The sequence below is a fragment of the Diabrotica virgifera genome, chromosome 7 (assembly GCF_917563875.1).
Source record: "Diabrotica virgifera virgifera chromosome 7, PGI_DIABVI_V3a".
Taxonomy (NCBI): Eukaryota; Metazoa; Arthropoda; class Insecta; order Coleoptera; family Chrysomelidae; genus Diabrotica; species Diabrotica virgifera.
This window is the reverse complement of record NC_065449.1, coordinates 36114884-36132779: the sequence shown is the minus strand read 5'-3', so window position 1 is coordinate 36132779 and position 17896 is coordinate 36114884. Positions and strand designations below refer to the sequence as shown.

The window sequence follows — 17896 nt, the reverse complement described above, 5'->3', positions numbered from 1 at the left end:
ATTTGTAAACATGTCTCTAGAGCAAAATAAGTTCGGCTAATGGATTAAGTCCACAGTCAAGAAAACCAAGGACACACACACACACACACACACTTTGTATTTAAAACTTGCAGCTTTTGGAAGCTATAGGTGTAAGTATTTTAGTTTAAACGATAAAAAGAAGAGTTGCGGTGCCCAAAGACTATATAGCAGGAGAAATTTACGAGTTACGAGATTCCGAGTTAACCAGGTAGCACAAGATTGATCACGTAAATTGGTGTCTTCAACACCAAAACTGGAACATTGGAAATTGTAAAAGTGTGCTATTTTCAAACGAAAGTGGGATATGTAAAAGCAGATGATTAACGAATTCGTGTACTTAGAAGGCAAGGAAGACAGGCAAGAACAGAAACTGCCAGATTAGTTCACAAATATAAAAGAGGAAGGGTCATGTTCTGGGGAGGAATTATGATCGGTAAAAAAATCCATTTCATCCAACCAACTTTTAATAGCTCGCAGGTATGTTGATCTGGTTCTATAACTTGTAGTCAGGCTCCGGAGAGGTGCAATGAAAGAAAATTAAGTTTAGCTTTAATTCACTTAACCTTCGGATAACCAAGGGGGGTAAATTTGGACCCAATGCATGTTTTTATTTAATAAATTCAGCAATATTTGCAATTTTAAACTCAATATTCTTTTATTTGACTTTAATATAATTCTAGATACCCTCATATTTTGTTAATAAAAACAATTCCCTATATTTTACGAAAAAAAAAAATTTCTGAATTTGGGCCAAAGACGAACTCCCTTAGCCTTCCATATTCCAATTTTATATTAAGTAAATACCGTCTATTATGTGGAATTTTATGTAAGAAACATTTCAATATTGAAAAAAAAATTGTTTGTTAAACCTGTGGCGACGTAATTAGTGAATATTTTAAAATTTCTTTAGTTCTAAGTTCAGAATGATGATTCCTGTTTTTGTTCAGTTGTAATTAAAAGTATGTTTTATAGTATGGTATAGTTAGACCCAAACCCAGACATCCAAAGTGAAAGTTATCCTCCAACACCAAATTGTTCTATATGGTCCACACAATGTCCAGAAAAAAGTCACACCATTTTGAGCGTCGGGTTTGGGGGGAGAGGGGGGAGAAATCTGCAAATTCCTAGTTTTTTACGTTTTTCGTCAATATTTCTAAAACTAAGCGGTTTAGCACGAACAACCCTCTACACAAAATTGTTCTACATTAAATTTGAAATAAAAAAGGCCCTGCCCTGTGCATAACCCTTCTAAAATGAACGGTTCCAAAGTTACGGAGGTAGTATAGTATAATTGGTCCAAAAAAGGCCTAACCCAGACATCCAAAGTAAAAGTTTTCCTTCAACACCAAATTGTTCTATATGGTCCACATATTGTTCAGTAAAAAGTTACACCATTTTGAGCGTCCGGTTTGGGAGGGAGATGGGGGAGAAATCGGTAAATTAGTAGTTTTTTTACGTTTTTCGTCAATATTTCTAAAACTATGCTTTAGCATAAGGAATGTTCTATAGAAAAATGTTCTACATAAAATTTTTTAAATTTTATGTAGAACATTTTTCTATAGAACATTCCTTATGCTAAAGCATAGTTTTAGAAATATTGACGAAAAACGTAAAAAAACTACTAATTTACCGATTTCTCCCCCATCTCCCCTCCCCAAACCCGGACGCTTAAAATGGTGTGAACTTTTTACTGAACAATATGTGGACCATATAGAACAATCTGGTGTTGGAGGATAACTTTCACTTTGGATGTCTGGGTTTTTGGTATAGTTATATCATACATATTGCCCAAAAAATATAAAAATATCGAAAACCTCGACTTTTCACCCTCCGTAACTCTGGAACCGTTAATTTTATAACAATTATGTATAGAACAATTTCATGTAGAACATTTTGGTATATAACATTGTTTAAGCTAAAGCATAGTTTTAGAAATATTGACGAAAAACGTCAAAAAACTACTAATTTACCTGCTTCTCTCCCATCTCCCTCCCAAACCGGAGGCTCAAAATGGTGTAACTTTTTACTGAACAATATGTAGACCATATAGAACATTTTGGTGTTGGAGGAAAACTTTTACTTTCGATGTTTGGGTTAGGCCTTTTTTTGGACCAGTTATACTATACTACCTCCGTAACTTTGGAACCATTCATTTTAGAAAGATTATGCATAGGGCCTTTTTTATTTCAAATTTAATGTAGAACAATTTTGTATAAAGGGTTGTTCATGCTAAACCGCATAGTTTTAGAAATATTGGCGAAAAACTGAAAAAACTACGAATTTACCTATTTCTCCCCCCTCTCCCCCCCAAACCCGACGCTCAAAATGGTGTGACTTTTTTCTGGACATTGTGTGGACCATATAGAACAATTTGGTGTTGAAGGATAACTTTCACTTTGGATGTCTGGGTTATGCCATCTTTTGGATCAACTATACTATACTATTACTAATGTTTATTTATAATTTATTGATACAATAGTAACATTAAAACTATGAATACATTATTACATTTCTTAAAACAACTTCATTTTTTTGTCAATTGTCATTTTTGACTTGGGGTCATTTTTTACCCCCGTTGGTCATCCGTGTAACAAAAAAGGTTGGTCATCGGAAAGTTAAAATAATAAAAAATATCAGATGATTCCATATCAGTTTGGTTGTGTGTAGAAGACTGCCTTCAGTCTCCCCTACTGGACGGTTTAACGTAATCTTGTCAAAATCGTGGACATGCAATTAAACATATTATTCCAGGAAGGTTTTTTTCACTTAATTTATTCGTATCTGTTGCTCGAAGTATGGCAGTAGGTTAATTCTGAAGGTAATAAAAATTTATGTTAATAGCTTTATTGAAATAAATTTCTCACACTTGTAAATTATTTATATTGCAATAATTGAATCGGTAAACTTCAATAGTTGACAGTTAATAATTATTAAATAATATAAATTTGAAATATCGGAAACCTAACATTATGGCTAATAATACTAATTTTACTATCGCGCATACATCAATAATAATCTTCGGGTGACGACACTTAGCGTCTAAACAAACAATTTTAACATAATATTATTGAAATTTTGTGCAGTAACGGACTTTTTTTCTTAATCGTTTGAACAATGCGTTCTTTAGAAGTTAAGAAATCTTTGAGGAGCTCAGTATCAAAGACGGACTACTCCATTTTGTTCTTTTTTCAGGAAAGCTGAAAAACTGCAGCGCGTTGTATTCCCTAGATCAGCGGTTCTCAATATTTTTGTGTCATGTATGAATACCACCAAATACTTTTTGAAGTTATACTTCTTTACCGGCGATATGAGGGTGAATTTTTATATGTTAAAACCTATGATCCCGGCGCATGCGCATTATAACTTTGTTCTGATTGGATGTTCAAATGACATGTCAAAAATTATTCAATATGGCGGCTGTGGCACAGCTGTAGTTAGATTATTTATGGTTGTTGCGTTTTAAAATTTGTGTGAAAAGAAACAACAAACAAAAGTTAGTTAATAGTTATACTGCCTTTTTAAATAGTTTTCATATACCTATATTTTTGGACTGTTGGACTATTTTGGACAAGGAAAACTCATTCTAATTTGGTAAGTACCTAGTTTTTATTATAATCATATTGTAATTATACATTTGGATTAGGTTGAAATACAGTAGAGCGTCGATTATCCGAACTAATTGGGGGACACAGGTGTTCGGAAAACCGATTTGTTCGGATAATCGAACTACAATATATTGATACATATTTATAGTCATACATATTTATCCACAAGTGAATAAAAGCCATATTTATATACCTACATATTTATTTATATCTTGATAATGACAACTAGCAACTAAACAAAAAAGTGCAGTCTTTGCAACAACATAATTATTTTTGGATACAATATTGAAGAAAATTGAAGATATTTTAAGCGTCAATTACTAACGCTTGCTCGGATAATCGACGCTCTACTGTACATTTATTTTCTCAAGAATGGGGATTTCAGAGAGAAATCCCAAATTAGGTCCGATTTTTATTTTTAAATTATGATTTTTTGGCGTAGAATTATTTATCTAGTAGGTATGTAATGCTTTGATTTGCATACTTAATTTGATTACCAACAAAAGTTCTACCAATCTTCATCTAATATATTGTTTTCTTACTGTTTTGTTTAAACTGTAAATTTAAACTACATAATTTAATTATATTCAAAACAACTGTCAAACAGTAAAACGTTCAGTTACCCTATTTTTCCACATGACAAATAATGTGGAATTGGACGAGTGAGTCTAGGCTTCGATTACGAATCAAAGCGCCCCGAAATTCACGGGTTCGATTCCCGATGCAAGTTTTTATTTTTTTTATGCATTTTATGATTGTAAGTATATTTGTTATATAATTTTTTTTTTCAGAAAATGCGTATTTAAAATGTTTGCCAACAATTATTATCGTTCAGAAATAATTTTTTCTTTGTGGCATTTTTCAATGTGTTTGTGTGCGTTTTATTCTCTTATTTTTTTAAATTTTTGGTATTGTCTTAAAAATCACATAATATGTAGTAGAAGTATAACTTCTTACGTGCGTACAAAGTACACACACATTCTTTTTTTCTTATTATAACTCTAAATTGTCAAGTCTGCCTACTCTGGTCAACCGAATTTGCCTAACTTCATAGATCTATGCCCATAAGGTCTAATGTTAATATAAAATCTTTCAATATTGTCGGTCGTGTACTCCTATTTCCTTCTGTCTTACCCCCAATGTCTCCAGATTCCGTGTGACATCTTGCTCTCTTCTCTTCTGATTCTTTCCCAAGACATATTGTTTATAATGTCAACTGTTCCGCCTCCGTATCACATCTCCTGTTCATTAACATTATTTTCAATATAAAGCTTCTACCCCCAAAGTAAAAGCTCAGTTCGGCCTAGGGTAGATTTTGAAGTTAAGGGTAAATAGATGTTAACTTCAAAAGTTCATCACAATCGATGCGTTTTGATGAAAATTGGAGGTTATACCTTATTTATTTTTAGCGTGGACTCGGGACTATTTATAAACTTAATAAGCCAGAAATATGTATTTCACAAAAATTTAAATGAAAACTATTCAGAATAGCAGCAAGCAAAGTTCGGATAGCCATGCTGATCACCAACATCCGGAATGGATAGGCACCGTAAGAAGAAGAACTAACCTTAGATAACTACTTACCTATTTCTGGATCTTCATCCAAATCTTCATCGTCTGTATCAGGATGGCTTCTATCTATGGACGGTCTCATCGTGTAAGGGCTCGACGATGAACAAGGCTCGTGGCATTGAGTTATTCCAGGAACTGGGGAACAAGCTCGCATTTCTCTCTCGTCTCTAGAATCTACAGATAAACTTCTTGGTCGTGGGGACATCTTTTCTCGTTCGTCGGGCCCTAAAACACATTAAGTTTATGTAATATAAGCAATTAGACAACTCAAAAAGCCAATGTCTTTGGGAGACATTGGCTTGGACGACTTGGACGGAGAAACGTTCGCATAATTGCAAATTTGTATTGTAACCAAACAACATCAGTTTTAGGAGACGGCCTAGAATCACAAGCTGTTAATATTAAAAGAGGAGTACTGCAGGGATACCTTTTGCCGCCCCTGATTTTCACCGTTTACTCCGAACGAATTTTTAAAACTGCACGATGCACTTTCTGAAAAACAAGAAGGAATAGTTGTGAATGGTGAAGTCATCAATATTTTGCGATATGCGGACAACACAGTATTCCTAGTTTCTACTCAAGAAGATCTGCAATCAATACTTGATAGTGTCGTTGAGAGCTGTAACGAAGCAGGTCTGGGTCTGAACATACGGAAAACCAAAATACTCGTAATAAGTAAACAACCGAATATAAAACCGTCCATTTACGTAAATAATACCAAACTCAGCAAGTTGATCAAACTGTTTACCTTGAATATCAGTTAAATTGAAACGCAGAGAGTCATGGTAAAATTAGATTCAGGATAGAGCAGGCTAAAGCCGCTTTTAGAAAAATGTCCAAAGTATTATATAACGGAGGCCTAAAATTAGCATTGAGGATCAGCCTTACTTTATGGTGTCGAGTCTTGGACTGTAAACAAAATCGATCTTAATCGCCTTGAGGCTTTCGAAATGTGGTGCTATAGAAGCATTTTAAAAGTTACTTGGGTGGAGAAGATTCGACACTACAACGTCTTAGCAAGACTGCTGAGATTATAAAAAGCATCAAGAAGAGAAAGCTGGAGTATTTCGGATATGTAATGAGAGGTCCCAGAGGTTATGGTTGCAGCCATATCCAGAACGAAGAAAAACTTCATGGTTGAAGAACTTGCGAGATTGGTATGGTGTTGATACAAGGATGTTATTTAGGGTGGCAGTGAATAAAATTAAGGTAGCTATGATGGTAACCGACGTTCTGAAACGACATGGTACATGAAGAAGAAAAAGCTCGGTTTTGTTCGGAAAAATATTTCCATGAGATTTTTTTAATCACTTTCACGAGATTCACACTTTCACCAGAATAAGGTTTTTTAATGGCATATATATATTACGAAATGAATTTCGACTCCATTCAAGTTCTCTGCTTAACCCAGGTATAACTATACCAACAGGCACCGCTAGGAAAACATTCCACTTTGCGGTTCAGAGAACTCATATGAAACGAGTCTGTGTACTCTTATACAGAGTATGGCATTAGTAAAATACTAAAATAAGAAAATCTACGGTTTCGTTTTGATTAAAATATGTCTTCCTCCATCCCCCGATAGTACTATTTCTAGGTCTACCTGTTTTCAAGGAGGCTCTGAGGAAGACAGATTTTTACCATCACGGCCGTAGATTCTCGATATAAATTAAAATAATTTATATCGCAGTATCGTTAGAACGCCCTCTAACGGGGAATAAGCGAAATGAATTTCGACTCGATTCGAGTTCTCTGCTTAACCCAGGTATAACCATACCAACAGGCACCGCTATGGCGGTGTTTATACAGGCATGGCTATGTTTTCAAAAAAAATGATTCAGGAAATTTCAAATTTTACTGAATTGGTTATTGAAGAATTTATCTAAAAAAAAATAACAGGCGACTTGACTTTCGTTACAAAATTTGCTTGTAACTTTTAAACACTAAATTATAATTTTAAGTAAACAAAATACATTATTTATTGTAATTTTTTAAAAATGTCCTTTGATTTTTACAGTTTGACGACACTCTAAAAATTTTACTTAGGGAAATAGGGCCTCAAGGGCTTTTTATCTCTTAATATTATGTGTGCACCCCCAATACTTTACACCAGGCGCCGCCACTGACGCTCCTTTACATATAAACCGCTACCGATTGGATCGCCATCGCCGAGAGCCGAGCTCACCCTCGGCGATCGAATCGGTTGAGTCGGTGGCGATTTATACAGGGTGTTTGGTAAAGAATGGGCCATAGCTTAACCTCAGATTCCTGAGCTTAAAATAGGTCGATTTTGCTAACTTACCTTAGTACAAAAGTTGATAATAACCGAAATACAGGGTGTCAAAGTTAAACTTTTCATTTATTCTTGAAAATTTCCTAACAAGTATGGGATAATAACACGAAATTTGGTAAGCGGTGGTTTTTTGGGACGCGAAATCTAAATTCGCCACCCAAAATGATGTATTACTCAGAGGGCACCACATACGCCTTCCATCGCTCATTAAATACGGACAATGTTTTTTGTTACCCACTCTATATAATTTTTGAATCAAAACTTTTATTATCTTAATATTTTTACTTAAAAAAGGTATACTACATTTATCTCGTTAAACTCAACCGTTTTTGAGATAAACACATTTTAAATCTGCGAGGCAACATAATTTTTTGCATATTATCACTAGTAACACCACTAGAGGTAAAATTATTTCCGGAAATTTTTTTGAGATCATGAATATTTTGAAAATTTCCCGAGCAAAAAGAAATTTCCGGATATTAATTTGACTTCGCGTGGTATTCGGTAAGAAAATTCCACACCAAATTTGCATTTGAAAATCCAAAGCTGCATGAACAGATTAATAGCGCGCCATAGCTTTGTCAGCAATTATTTAGGCTTTCAAATTCGTAATTTCTACTCATTGTAGTTGCATGGGAATACCATTTCAAGATAGAAAATAGTACATTGTTTACCGGGTAGGAAAAGCTTAACATTCCTGGACGACTGTGAAGATTGCTAAGTCGAGGCGCAAGCCGAGACTTAGCAACACAGAGTCCAGGAATGTGGCTTTTCCTACGAGGTAAACATACTATTTTTCCGCAAATCGTTTAAAATTCGACAGATATTGATTGATTTAAAAAAAACGCGATCATTTTATTCCCAAATAAATGGTGCTTTGAAATTCCTAATAAAATTACTTGGGTTACTATGGAAACGTATTGAGGTTGAATTGTCAAACTTGACAATGTTTTCTATCATTTATGTAGAACACTAACAACTGTACGGAAATATCATTTCCTTACAGTAAGGAAATGACATTTCCTTACAGTAAGGAAGTCCTGACTTTTTCTTCAAGAAATTTTGACAGGAATGTCAAAATTTCCTGGCGATTTGCGGAAATAGTATATTCTTCAATTTTACATAAGTTTTGAGTAACTACAAGTGATAGAAAATTATTTTTTGGCGTTTTATTTTAAATTATGTAAACAAATAAAAACCAGTCTGTCAAAAATGTTCTGTTATTGTAAACGTCAAAAAATTTCCACTATAATTCGCTGTTGGGTACCCCACGAGCAAAAAATTTCCGATAAAATACCTCCGTTGCCATGGTGATCTGTCAAAATAACGTATTTTGATTGGTTCAAAATTACAGGTGTGGAATTTTCACTAGTAATACCACTAGAGGTCAAATTATTTCCGGAAATTTTTTTGAGATCATGAATATTTTGAAAAATTTCCCGAGTCGCAGACGAGGGAAATTTTCTAAAAATATTCATGATCAAAAAAAATTTCCGGATATTAATTTGACTTCGCGTGGTATTCGGTAAGAAAATTCCACACCAAATTTGCATTTGAAAATCCAAAGCTGCATGAACAGATTAATAGCGCGCCATAGCTTTGTCAGCAATTATTTAGGCTTTCAAATTCGTAATTTCTACTCATTGTAGTTGCATGGGAATACCATTTCAAGATAGAAAATAGTATATTCTTCAATTTTACATAAGTTTTGAGTAACTACAAGTGATAGAAAATGAATCAAAACAAAATTATGTAAACAAATAAAAACCAGTCTGTCAAAAATGTTCTGTTATTGTAAACGTCAAAAAATTTCCACTATAATTCGCTGTTGGGTACCCCACGAGCAAAAAATTTCCGATAAAATACCTCCGTTGCCATGGTGATCTGTCAAAATAACGTATTTTGATTGGTTCAAAATTACAGGTGTGGAATTTTCATTGTAGTTACACCCGAAAAATAACTTAAAACCATAAAAATCTCCAAAAATGTGTCGAAACTTTCTGCAAATGGACTTTGCGATGCAATGACATCAGTATGAGAACTGGCACGATATTATGGTTTCAAGTTTATTTTTCGGGACTAAATACTAAATAATGATATTATGCACAAAAATATGTTCTATCGCAGATTTAAAATGCGTTTATCTCGAAAACCGTTGAGTTTAGCGAGATGAACGTAGTATACCTTTTTTAAGTAAAAATATTAAGAGAATAAACATTTTTATTCAAAAAGTATCTAGTGTGAGGGATAAAAACATTGAACGTATTAAATGAGCACTGAAAGACGTATGTGGGTAATACAATAAATCATTTTTGGTAGCGAATTTAGATTTTTATCCCAAAAAACCCCCGCGTAACATATTTCGTGTTGTTATCCCATTTTTGTCAGGAAATATTCAAGAATAAATAAAATAAAAGTTTAACTTTGACACCCTGTATTTCGGTTATTACCAACCTTTGTATTAAGGTAAGTTAGTTTAAATCGACCTATTTTAACCTCAGGAATCTAAGGTTAAGCTATGGCTCATTTTTTACCAAACACCCTGTATGTAGAGGAGCGCATGCCATATCCACACGGAGTACGGAGCACTATCTTAATGGATACATGCCTTTATGTGCAGCAGTCGACATTCGAGACTGGATGAAGAACAAAACAGGGAGAAAGGAGTTTAAAGATACCCCTAAAATTAAGCGGCTTCATTGCAGCAAAGACCTCTTGGATGTCTCATTTTCTAGGGCGTCCTAGAGATAAAACTAGTAAGCTTCCCCAACGTTATGTCATGCGATTGAGGCAGAGTGGTTGGACCTTGGTAGTTGTTGGAATCATCTACGATCTGATGTGACCCATTTCACCTTTGGACATGAGAATTCCTTGCTTCGGGTAACAAGGCCACTATTTTCACTAGGAGCTGGGAATTAGGTAGAGGAAAGTAGCCAATTATGGAATACCATTTTGTTTTGGGGATATAAAATAATACCTTTATAGAAATGAAAACAATTTAATGTTATGACACATCAGTCATACATTTTTATGTAGTAATTAAAAGCCTTCTATTAAATATCTTAATTAGACAAGGCGAAAACGGCGGGTTCGAAGGGAAAAATATTCCCATGAGATTTTTTTGCATAATCACATTCGTGAGACATCCCAGAATAAGGTTCAAGAAGTCGCCCAAGTGAAAAGTGGGCCAATTTTTTTTAACAATTTTTTTTTAATCAAATTGCAAGAATCAATATTTTTGGCCCGAACAATTTTTTCTTTAATTTTTTTGGACCATTCTGGACAAAAAAGGTCTCTTATAATTTTTCTCGTAAAGTTGATCGTTTTCGACTTATAAACAATTTAAAATTGAAAAAAACGAAAAATGGCGATTTTCAAGGCTTAATAACTCGGTTAAAAGTTATTATTATGAAAGTCAATATATGACTAAATCAAAGTTTGAAGCTCCCCCTACAAGATCCTGAAAAAATTTTTGTCATTATTTTATTACTAAGCTGTTATTTTTAAGTAATAATAATAAGCGCCATGCACGTGTGCGGGGCTGTAAATGCTGAGTGCGAGAGAGAAGCTATTCCAGCAGTCCAATTGTGCATCTTACTCGCACTCACATTTACAGCAGCGTCAATACGATACAACCACTCATTGTTATTAATTAAAAATAACAGCTTAGTAGTAAATTAATGACACAGATTTCTTCAGGATCATGTAACGGCGACTTTAAACTTTGATTTAGTCACTTTCCGACTCTCAAAATAATGATTTTTGACCGAGTTATTAAGCCTTAAAAATGGCCATTTTCGCGTTTTTCAAATTTTAACTTGCTTATAACTCGAAAAAGATCAACTTTAGAGAAAAATTATGAGAGGCCTTTTTTGTCCAGAATGGTCCAAAAAACCTAAAAAAAAAATTAGTCCGGGCCAAAATATTGATTTTTGCAATTTGATTAAAAAAAATTGTTAAAAAAAATTGGCCCACTTTTCTCGTGGGCGACTTCTTGAACCTTATTCTGGGATGTCTCACGAATGTGATTATGCAAAAATATCTCATGGGAATATTTTTCCCAACGAACCCGCCGTTTCCGCCTTGTCTAAATTGACAAGAAAAATCGAACAAAAACAAAATCCCAAATGAGTAACCAAATATGGAATAGGTACCCATATATGGAATATAGGCATAAACCAACATATCAATAACAAAAATAGACAAAAACATCTGAGATCAAATAAATTTAAATAAGAAAATTGTGAAAAATGAAAGAAGTAGCTTAATTCACTTGCAGACATCACAGATCCATGTATGAAACTCAGGACCAGCACAGTCATAATGAGCAAACTTACACTTAATCCACTATTCCATAATTAGGCACCAACGACTGTCCATATTTGGATTTGTACATTAGTTCAAACTAGTATCAACATTTTTTTAATTCGTAATGTTTTAATTACAGAAGGTCATAAAATATCAAAATAAAGGTACTATTGATATACGCAATAACATAAGTCTGTATTCATGCATAATAACCAATAATACTCGTTGAATATATTTACTATTTACCTTTGAAATTTTCTGCAAGACGGTAAAACAAAACGCGCCTGTCAAAAACGTATCGTTCGCGCATCTGACACAGAGGTGTGAATACGATAATAAAGAGAGCGACTGAAATAGAGGATGGTCTTGTAGTGCGGTTCCAACTTTTATTTTCGGAGAAATCAAGGAATTCCATATTAGGGCACTATTCCATATTTGGCTACTTTCCTCTACTAAATTTGTGCTTGTGGTAACTGAATCTTCACAGATATTTTACAGAATCATTCGAAAAATGTGTACCAGTGTAGCAGTGTATAAAAAAAATAAAGAACGGCACAATAAAAACAATTAGATTGATCAAGATAGAAAACTACACAATTGACGTCACTGGTTTTGATAGCACCACCTGTAAATGACAATATACAAACCAGTACTAATTGACAACTTTGTCAAAAAGTAACACGATGGAATCTAATCACTAGAACAACTTAACAGCTGAAAGTCATAAAAATAATTAACGCTCATTCATTATGTAAAGTCAATAGCGGCATCATGAAAAGGAAACTCAAGGTTTAAGCCAATACTTATTATTTTAGCAATATTTATTTTTTATATATAGATAAAGCCATATATATATATATATATATATATATATATATATATATATATATATATATATATATATATAAAATAAAATAGATGAAATAGAGAATGTGGAAAAATCCCCTTACGAACAATTCACACATCCAACATTTCTAGTCTAGGTCTCGAATGTTGTTTTTTGATTAGAATGTGTCTAAAGATATTCAACCTCTTGTCTTTACCGACGAGCCCAGAGAGGTTGAAGAGGGCGAAACACATTTCTAATGAACTGGTGTTTGGATCTTTGATTCTATTCGAAAAATTTTTCCCAGCCCGAAATGTTGGATGTGTGAATTGTTCGTAAGGGGATTTTTCCACATTCTCTATTTCATCTATTTGATTTCGTACGAGTGGTCGTTAAACCAATAACCTTGGATCTTTGGTTCACTGAGTGTGTTTCAAAGATCTACATCTTATGTTTTTAAATATATATATATATATATATATATATATATATATATATATATATATATATATATATATATATATATATATATATATATATATATAATATCTAAAACTTGGTAAAAAAATGTAGATGCTATGTTACCCGGAGTTGCTGATACACAATATTAGATTTGGTGATAACACTATCGGCGAATTTTAATGATCTGAAACAACTAGACAACTTGTAAGTAAAATCCATCAATTAATACAGAAGGCCCTCTCCTTCTCTCCTGTCGGAGGTTGGATATCATAATGGCTATGGTCACTTTGTTGGCTGCTGCTCTGAACAGTTGTAATGAACTACAGTTAAACCATTCTCTAAGGTTCCTCAGTCAGGAGATGCGTCTTCTTCCTATGCTTCTTCTTCCTTGGATCCTTCCTTGGATAATAATTTTAAGCAATTCATATTTTTCTCCTCTGGTAGTGTGACCCAAATATTCTAGTTTTCTAGTTTTTATACTCTTCATAATTTCTAACTCCTTATTTAAACGTCATAGCACTTCAACATTGGTAATCCTTTGAACCCACTGAATTTTCAATATTCTTCTGTAACACCACATTTTGAACGCTTCTATTCTTCTTATGTGTTGTCTCTTCAATGTCCAAGCTTCCATTCCGTATAGCAATATAGAAAATATGTAGCATCTTAGAGCCCTCAATCTGAGAGGCAACTGAAGGTCTTTGTTTGTAAGCACTGTCTTCATTTTTATAAATGCTTTCCTTGCAGTTTCAATTCGGACTTTAATTTCTTTTTGGTCATTTTTGTCATCAACCCAGGTTCCCAGATATTTGTATGTCTTAACTTTTTCTATTTGGGTTTGCTCTATCATTAACCTTTCATTTCCATGTTCTGTTTTTGAGACAATCATAAATTTAGTTTTTTTCTTGTTTATTTTTAGTCCGTATCGAATGCAATAATCGTTAATTCTATTTAGCAATTCTTGTAGCGATTCCAGGGTGTCTGCCATTATAACGGTCTCATCAGCGAATCTTATGTTATTTACTATTCTTCCGTATTATAGAGATTCCATCACTTAGCTCCGCTATCGCTTCCTGAAATATGGCTTCACTGTACAGGTTAAACAGTAGCGGCGACAGAACACAACCCTGTCTTACTCCTCTCTTTATATCAATATTCTCGGATTCTTGTTCTTCTATCTTTATATTGGCCTTTTGATTCCAATACAGATTGATGATAATTCGTAAATCTCGTCTGTCCATATCTCTGTTTTTCAATAATTCTATTAGTTTTTCATGTCGGACCCTGTCAAACGCTTTTTCGAAGTCGATGAAACAGGAATAAATATCCAGGTTCATATCTAAGCATCGTTGAGAGAGGACATTAAACGCAAACAATGCCTCTCTTAATCCAAGTCCTTTGCGGAACCCAAATTGGGTATCATCCATATCATATTCTAGCTTTCTGTATAATCTTCCATGAATCACGTTTAGAAATATTTTGAGGGTATGGCTTATTAGTGATATTGTCCTATAGTCCCAACAATCTTTGGCATATATTGTTTTTGGTATTGTTACAAAGGTGGATACCAACCATTCCTGAGGGATTTTTCCGGTTTTATATACTTCATTAAACAGATCCAGTAGTACAGGTAGAGTTTCATCGTCTAGACATTTCAGTAATTCCGCAAGTATTTCGTCTGGACCTACAGTTTTTCCGTTTTTTGCGTTTCGTATTGCTTGTTCTATTTCCTCCATAATGATCGCTGGTCCCGTTTCGCTGTCGATTTCTTCAGGTTCTTGTCTTTTATCTTCAAACAAATCTGTGATGTCTTCCACTTTTTTAATTTCTCTTTGACTTCTATAATAATTTTTCCATTTATGTCTTTAAGAAGGCTATCTTTCTTTTTTCGCTGTGTATTTGTGATTTCCTTTATTTTCTTGTGCATGTTAAAGCCATCATACTTTTTAGAATATTCTTCTATTTCACTACATTGATTTGCCAGCCAGGTGGATTTAGCCTCTTTTATTTTCTTTCCTATTAATCTCCGTATTTCCTTGTATTTTGCCTTACTCCTACCTTTATGTTTCCTTCTTTCCTTCATTAGATCTAGGATTTCTGAAGTCATCCATCTCTGTTTTTTTATTAATTTTGTGGGTAATTTCTACAAAAGGCCTGGGAACAAGAAATAATGCCGAAAAATGGTGTGTCAGTTAATTTGCACCAATACATAAGAAAGGAAAAAAATACTACGTATAAAATATATTGACACCAATGACAACAAAAAGTTGAAATGCGAATAATAACAAGAAACAGATCTTTATTTGCAATGCAACATCTAATGTGGCATGTGGCCAAAACTTCGAGGTGTAAAAATTCAGATATAGAAAACCATAATTCAACCATCCTCAGAAGAATCTTTGGACTTCATCACAACCCGAATACTAACCAATACCGAATAAGAACAAATCCCGAGGTCAAACAGAGGTATAGGAAGGACTATCAACGTAGTCCAAAAGATTAAATCCCAAAGTCTATGATGGGCTGGCCATGTCCATAGACTCTCTAATAACCGCCTTGCCAAGTTAATCTGGGAAGAAGCTCCGACAGGAAGAAAGCCCCAGGAGGTCCACTAATGCGATGGAGAGATATTTTATGGTCATATTTAAGAACAATTGGGCTATCCATCGACCCAACATCATGGACGACCTTTCGAGATAAAGAAAGTTGTGCAGTCAGCCAAGACCCACAGCGGGTTGTAGTGAAGAGGAGAAGAAGAAGAAGAAGATAATACAACCAGCGGTCGCGCATTAAAGCAAAACGTGGACGCTAACAAAAAAAAAAGGAAGTAAATAAATTGCTGATATGACGAAAATTTTAGTAATTTTCCTTAAATAGAAACGATCATTTAAGCCTTATTAAGGTTCCCCAACAAACGAAAGGGAGGGAGACCACAGATGAGATGGGTAGATGACCTAAAACACCAACGCGGCTCAAAATGGATGCACATGGCTCAGGATAGAGAAAGATGGAGGAGCAAAGGGGAGACCTTTGTCCAATATTGGATATCACAAGGCTGATAGAAGGTTCCCCTTACCCCTCGTTTAAGCTTTATTATCACATTACTTTTGAAATAAAGGTATTAAGGGGGATATTGGAACCCATTAGCGACAATGGTATATGGAGAATTAGGTTCAACCACGAGTTAAATCAATATTACAAAAAACCTATCTATGCCTATAGCAAATTATACAAAAATACAAAGATAGGGGCAGGTCACCTTATAAAAAGTGATAAAGACCTAGTAAAACGCCTAGCGGAACTACGGTGGGACGTAGTAGACGTAAGAAGACCAAGGAAGAAGTGGATTGACAAAGTGAGAACCGATGCTAAAGAGATATTGAGGGTAGACAACTGGAGAAGAGCAGCCAGGGACAGAGATACTAGGCAACGGATGCTGGGGAGGCCAGGGCCGACTTGTGCTGTGGCGCCATAGAAGAGAGAGAGAGGGAAAGGACCATATTTCGTTAAAAAGAATACTAAAAAATATTAAGAAGAAAATACATATTATGAACTTTCTGCATTATTTATTTAAAGAATATACCAGATCAGAATTATGCCAAATGATTAGCTGATATCAATCGGGGTTTTTTGAATATAGCAATAAAAAGCAGCGGCAATAAAACATGAAGATCACAATCAAAGGACCATGAATTTTATGAGTCACATTCTTTACATCATTCATGAACGTACAAAAAATATATACCCTCAATAGTGCTTGTTTCCATTGTAGAGATGATCTAGACAAACTTATAGATAGAAAAGGTCAACTTAAAACCACAAAAAGCTTATTGAAATTCTGAAACACATTTTTAAACACCTGCAATCTTTATATCAGCAAATATCTTAGAATACTATTAAATTTTTACGACTGGCCACATCATTTAAACGGGTCAAAGAATGAAAAATGTAAATGTTTCGTTAAATTTCGTTAAATATTATTATATCTACACACGTATGCCATGCACCCATCAATAAGGTCAGGCGGGATTTACTGGTACCTTAAATAATAACAGGTGGCTTCCGAGCAAATAAGTCATGTATAGACCAGATCTGCACGCTCAGAATAATCATCGAGCAGTCAGTGGAATGGCAAAGTAAACTATATCTAAACTTCATTGACTTTAGAAAGGCGTTCGATATCCTACATAGAGAAAAATTGTGGGAAATAGTAGAGAGTTATGGGATACCGGACAAATTCTTAAGAATGATGAAGTTGTTTTATGAAAACACCACAGCAAAAGTATTATACGACGGGAATTTAACAGAACCAATCGACATTAACAGCGGTGTAAAGCAGGGTTGTACTGTACCGGTGTACTGTCTCCTACTCTGTTTATTATTGTCATGGACTGGCTTATGAGAAAAAGCAGCAACGATAAAACTGGGATACACTGGAATACCTTTGAACAATTAGAAGATCTTGAATACGCAGACGATGTATGCCTACTTTTAGCAAAGAGACAGAGTCGAGAGCATGCAGAAAAACGTGAGAAATGAGCCAAATAAGGTAAAAAAGTGGGTATGGAGATAAACATGAATAAAACTGAATTAATGAAGATTAACACACCGAGAGAAATGGGCATACACATAGAAAACCAAGAGCTGAAATCAGTGGAAAGAGTTAATTACCTAGGAAGTATACTGAACACGACAGGAGGTGCAGAGTAGTATATCCAGACACGAATTGGCAAAGCACAGACAGCATATTATATGTTAAATAATATATGGAAATCTAATGAAATAAAACAAGACACCAAAGTAAAATCT

The 17896-nt window shown here is 34.3% G+C and overlaps 1 protein-coding gene across 1 annotated transcript in view; it reads right to left on the bottom strand.

The window, feature by feature from the left end:
* Window positions 1–17896, bottom strand: part of LOC114329696 (protein bowel-like) — a 210074-nt gene that overhangs the window by 30615 nt on the left and 161563 nt on the right. Inside the window, exon 4 of the mRNA XM_050656788.1 lies at window positions 5211–5423. Coding sequence (XP_050512745.1) covers window positions 5211–5423 — 213 coding nt within the window. The remainder of the gene's footprint in view (window positions 1–5210; window positions 5424–17896) is intronic.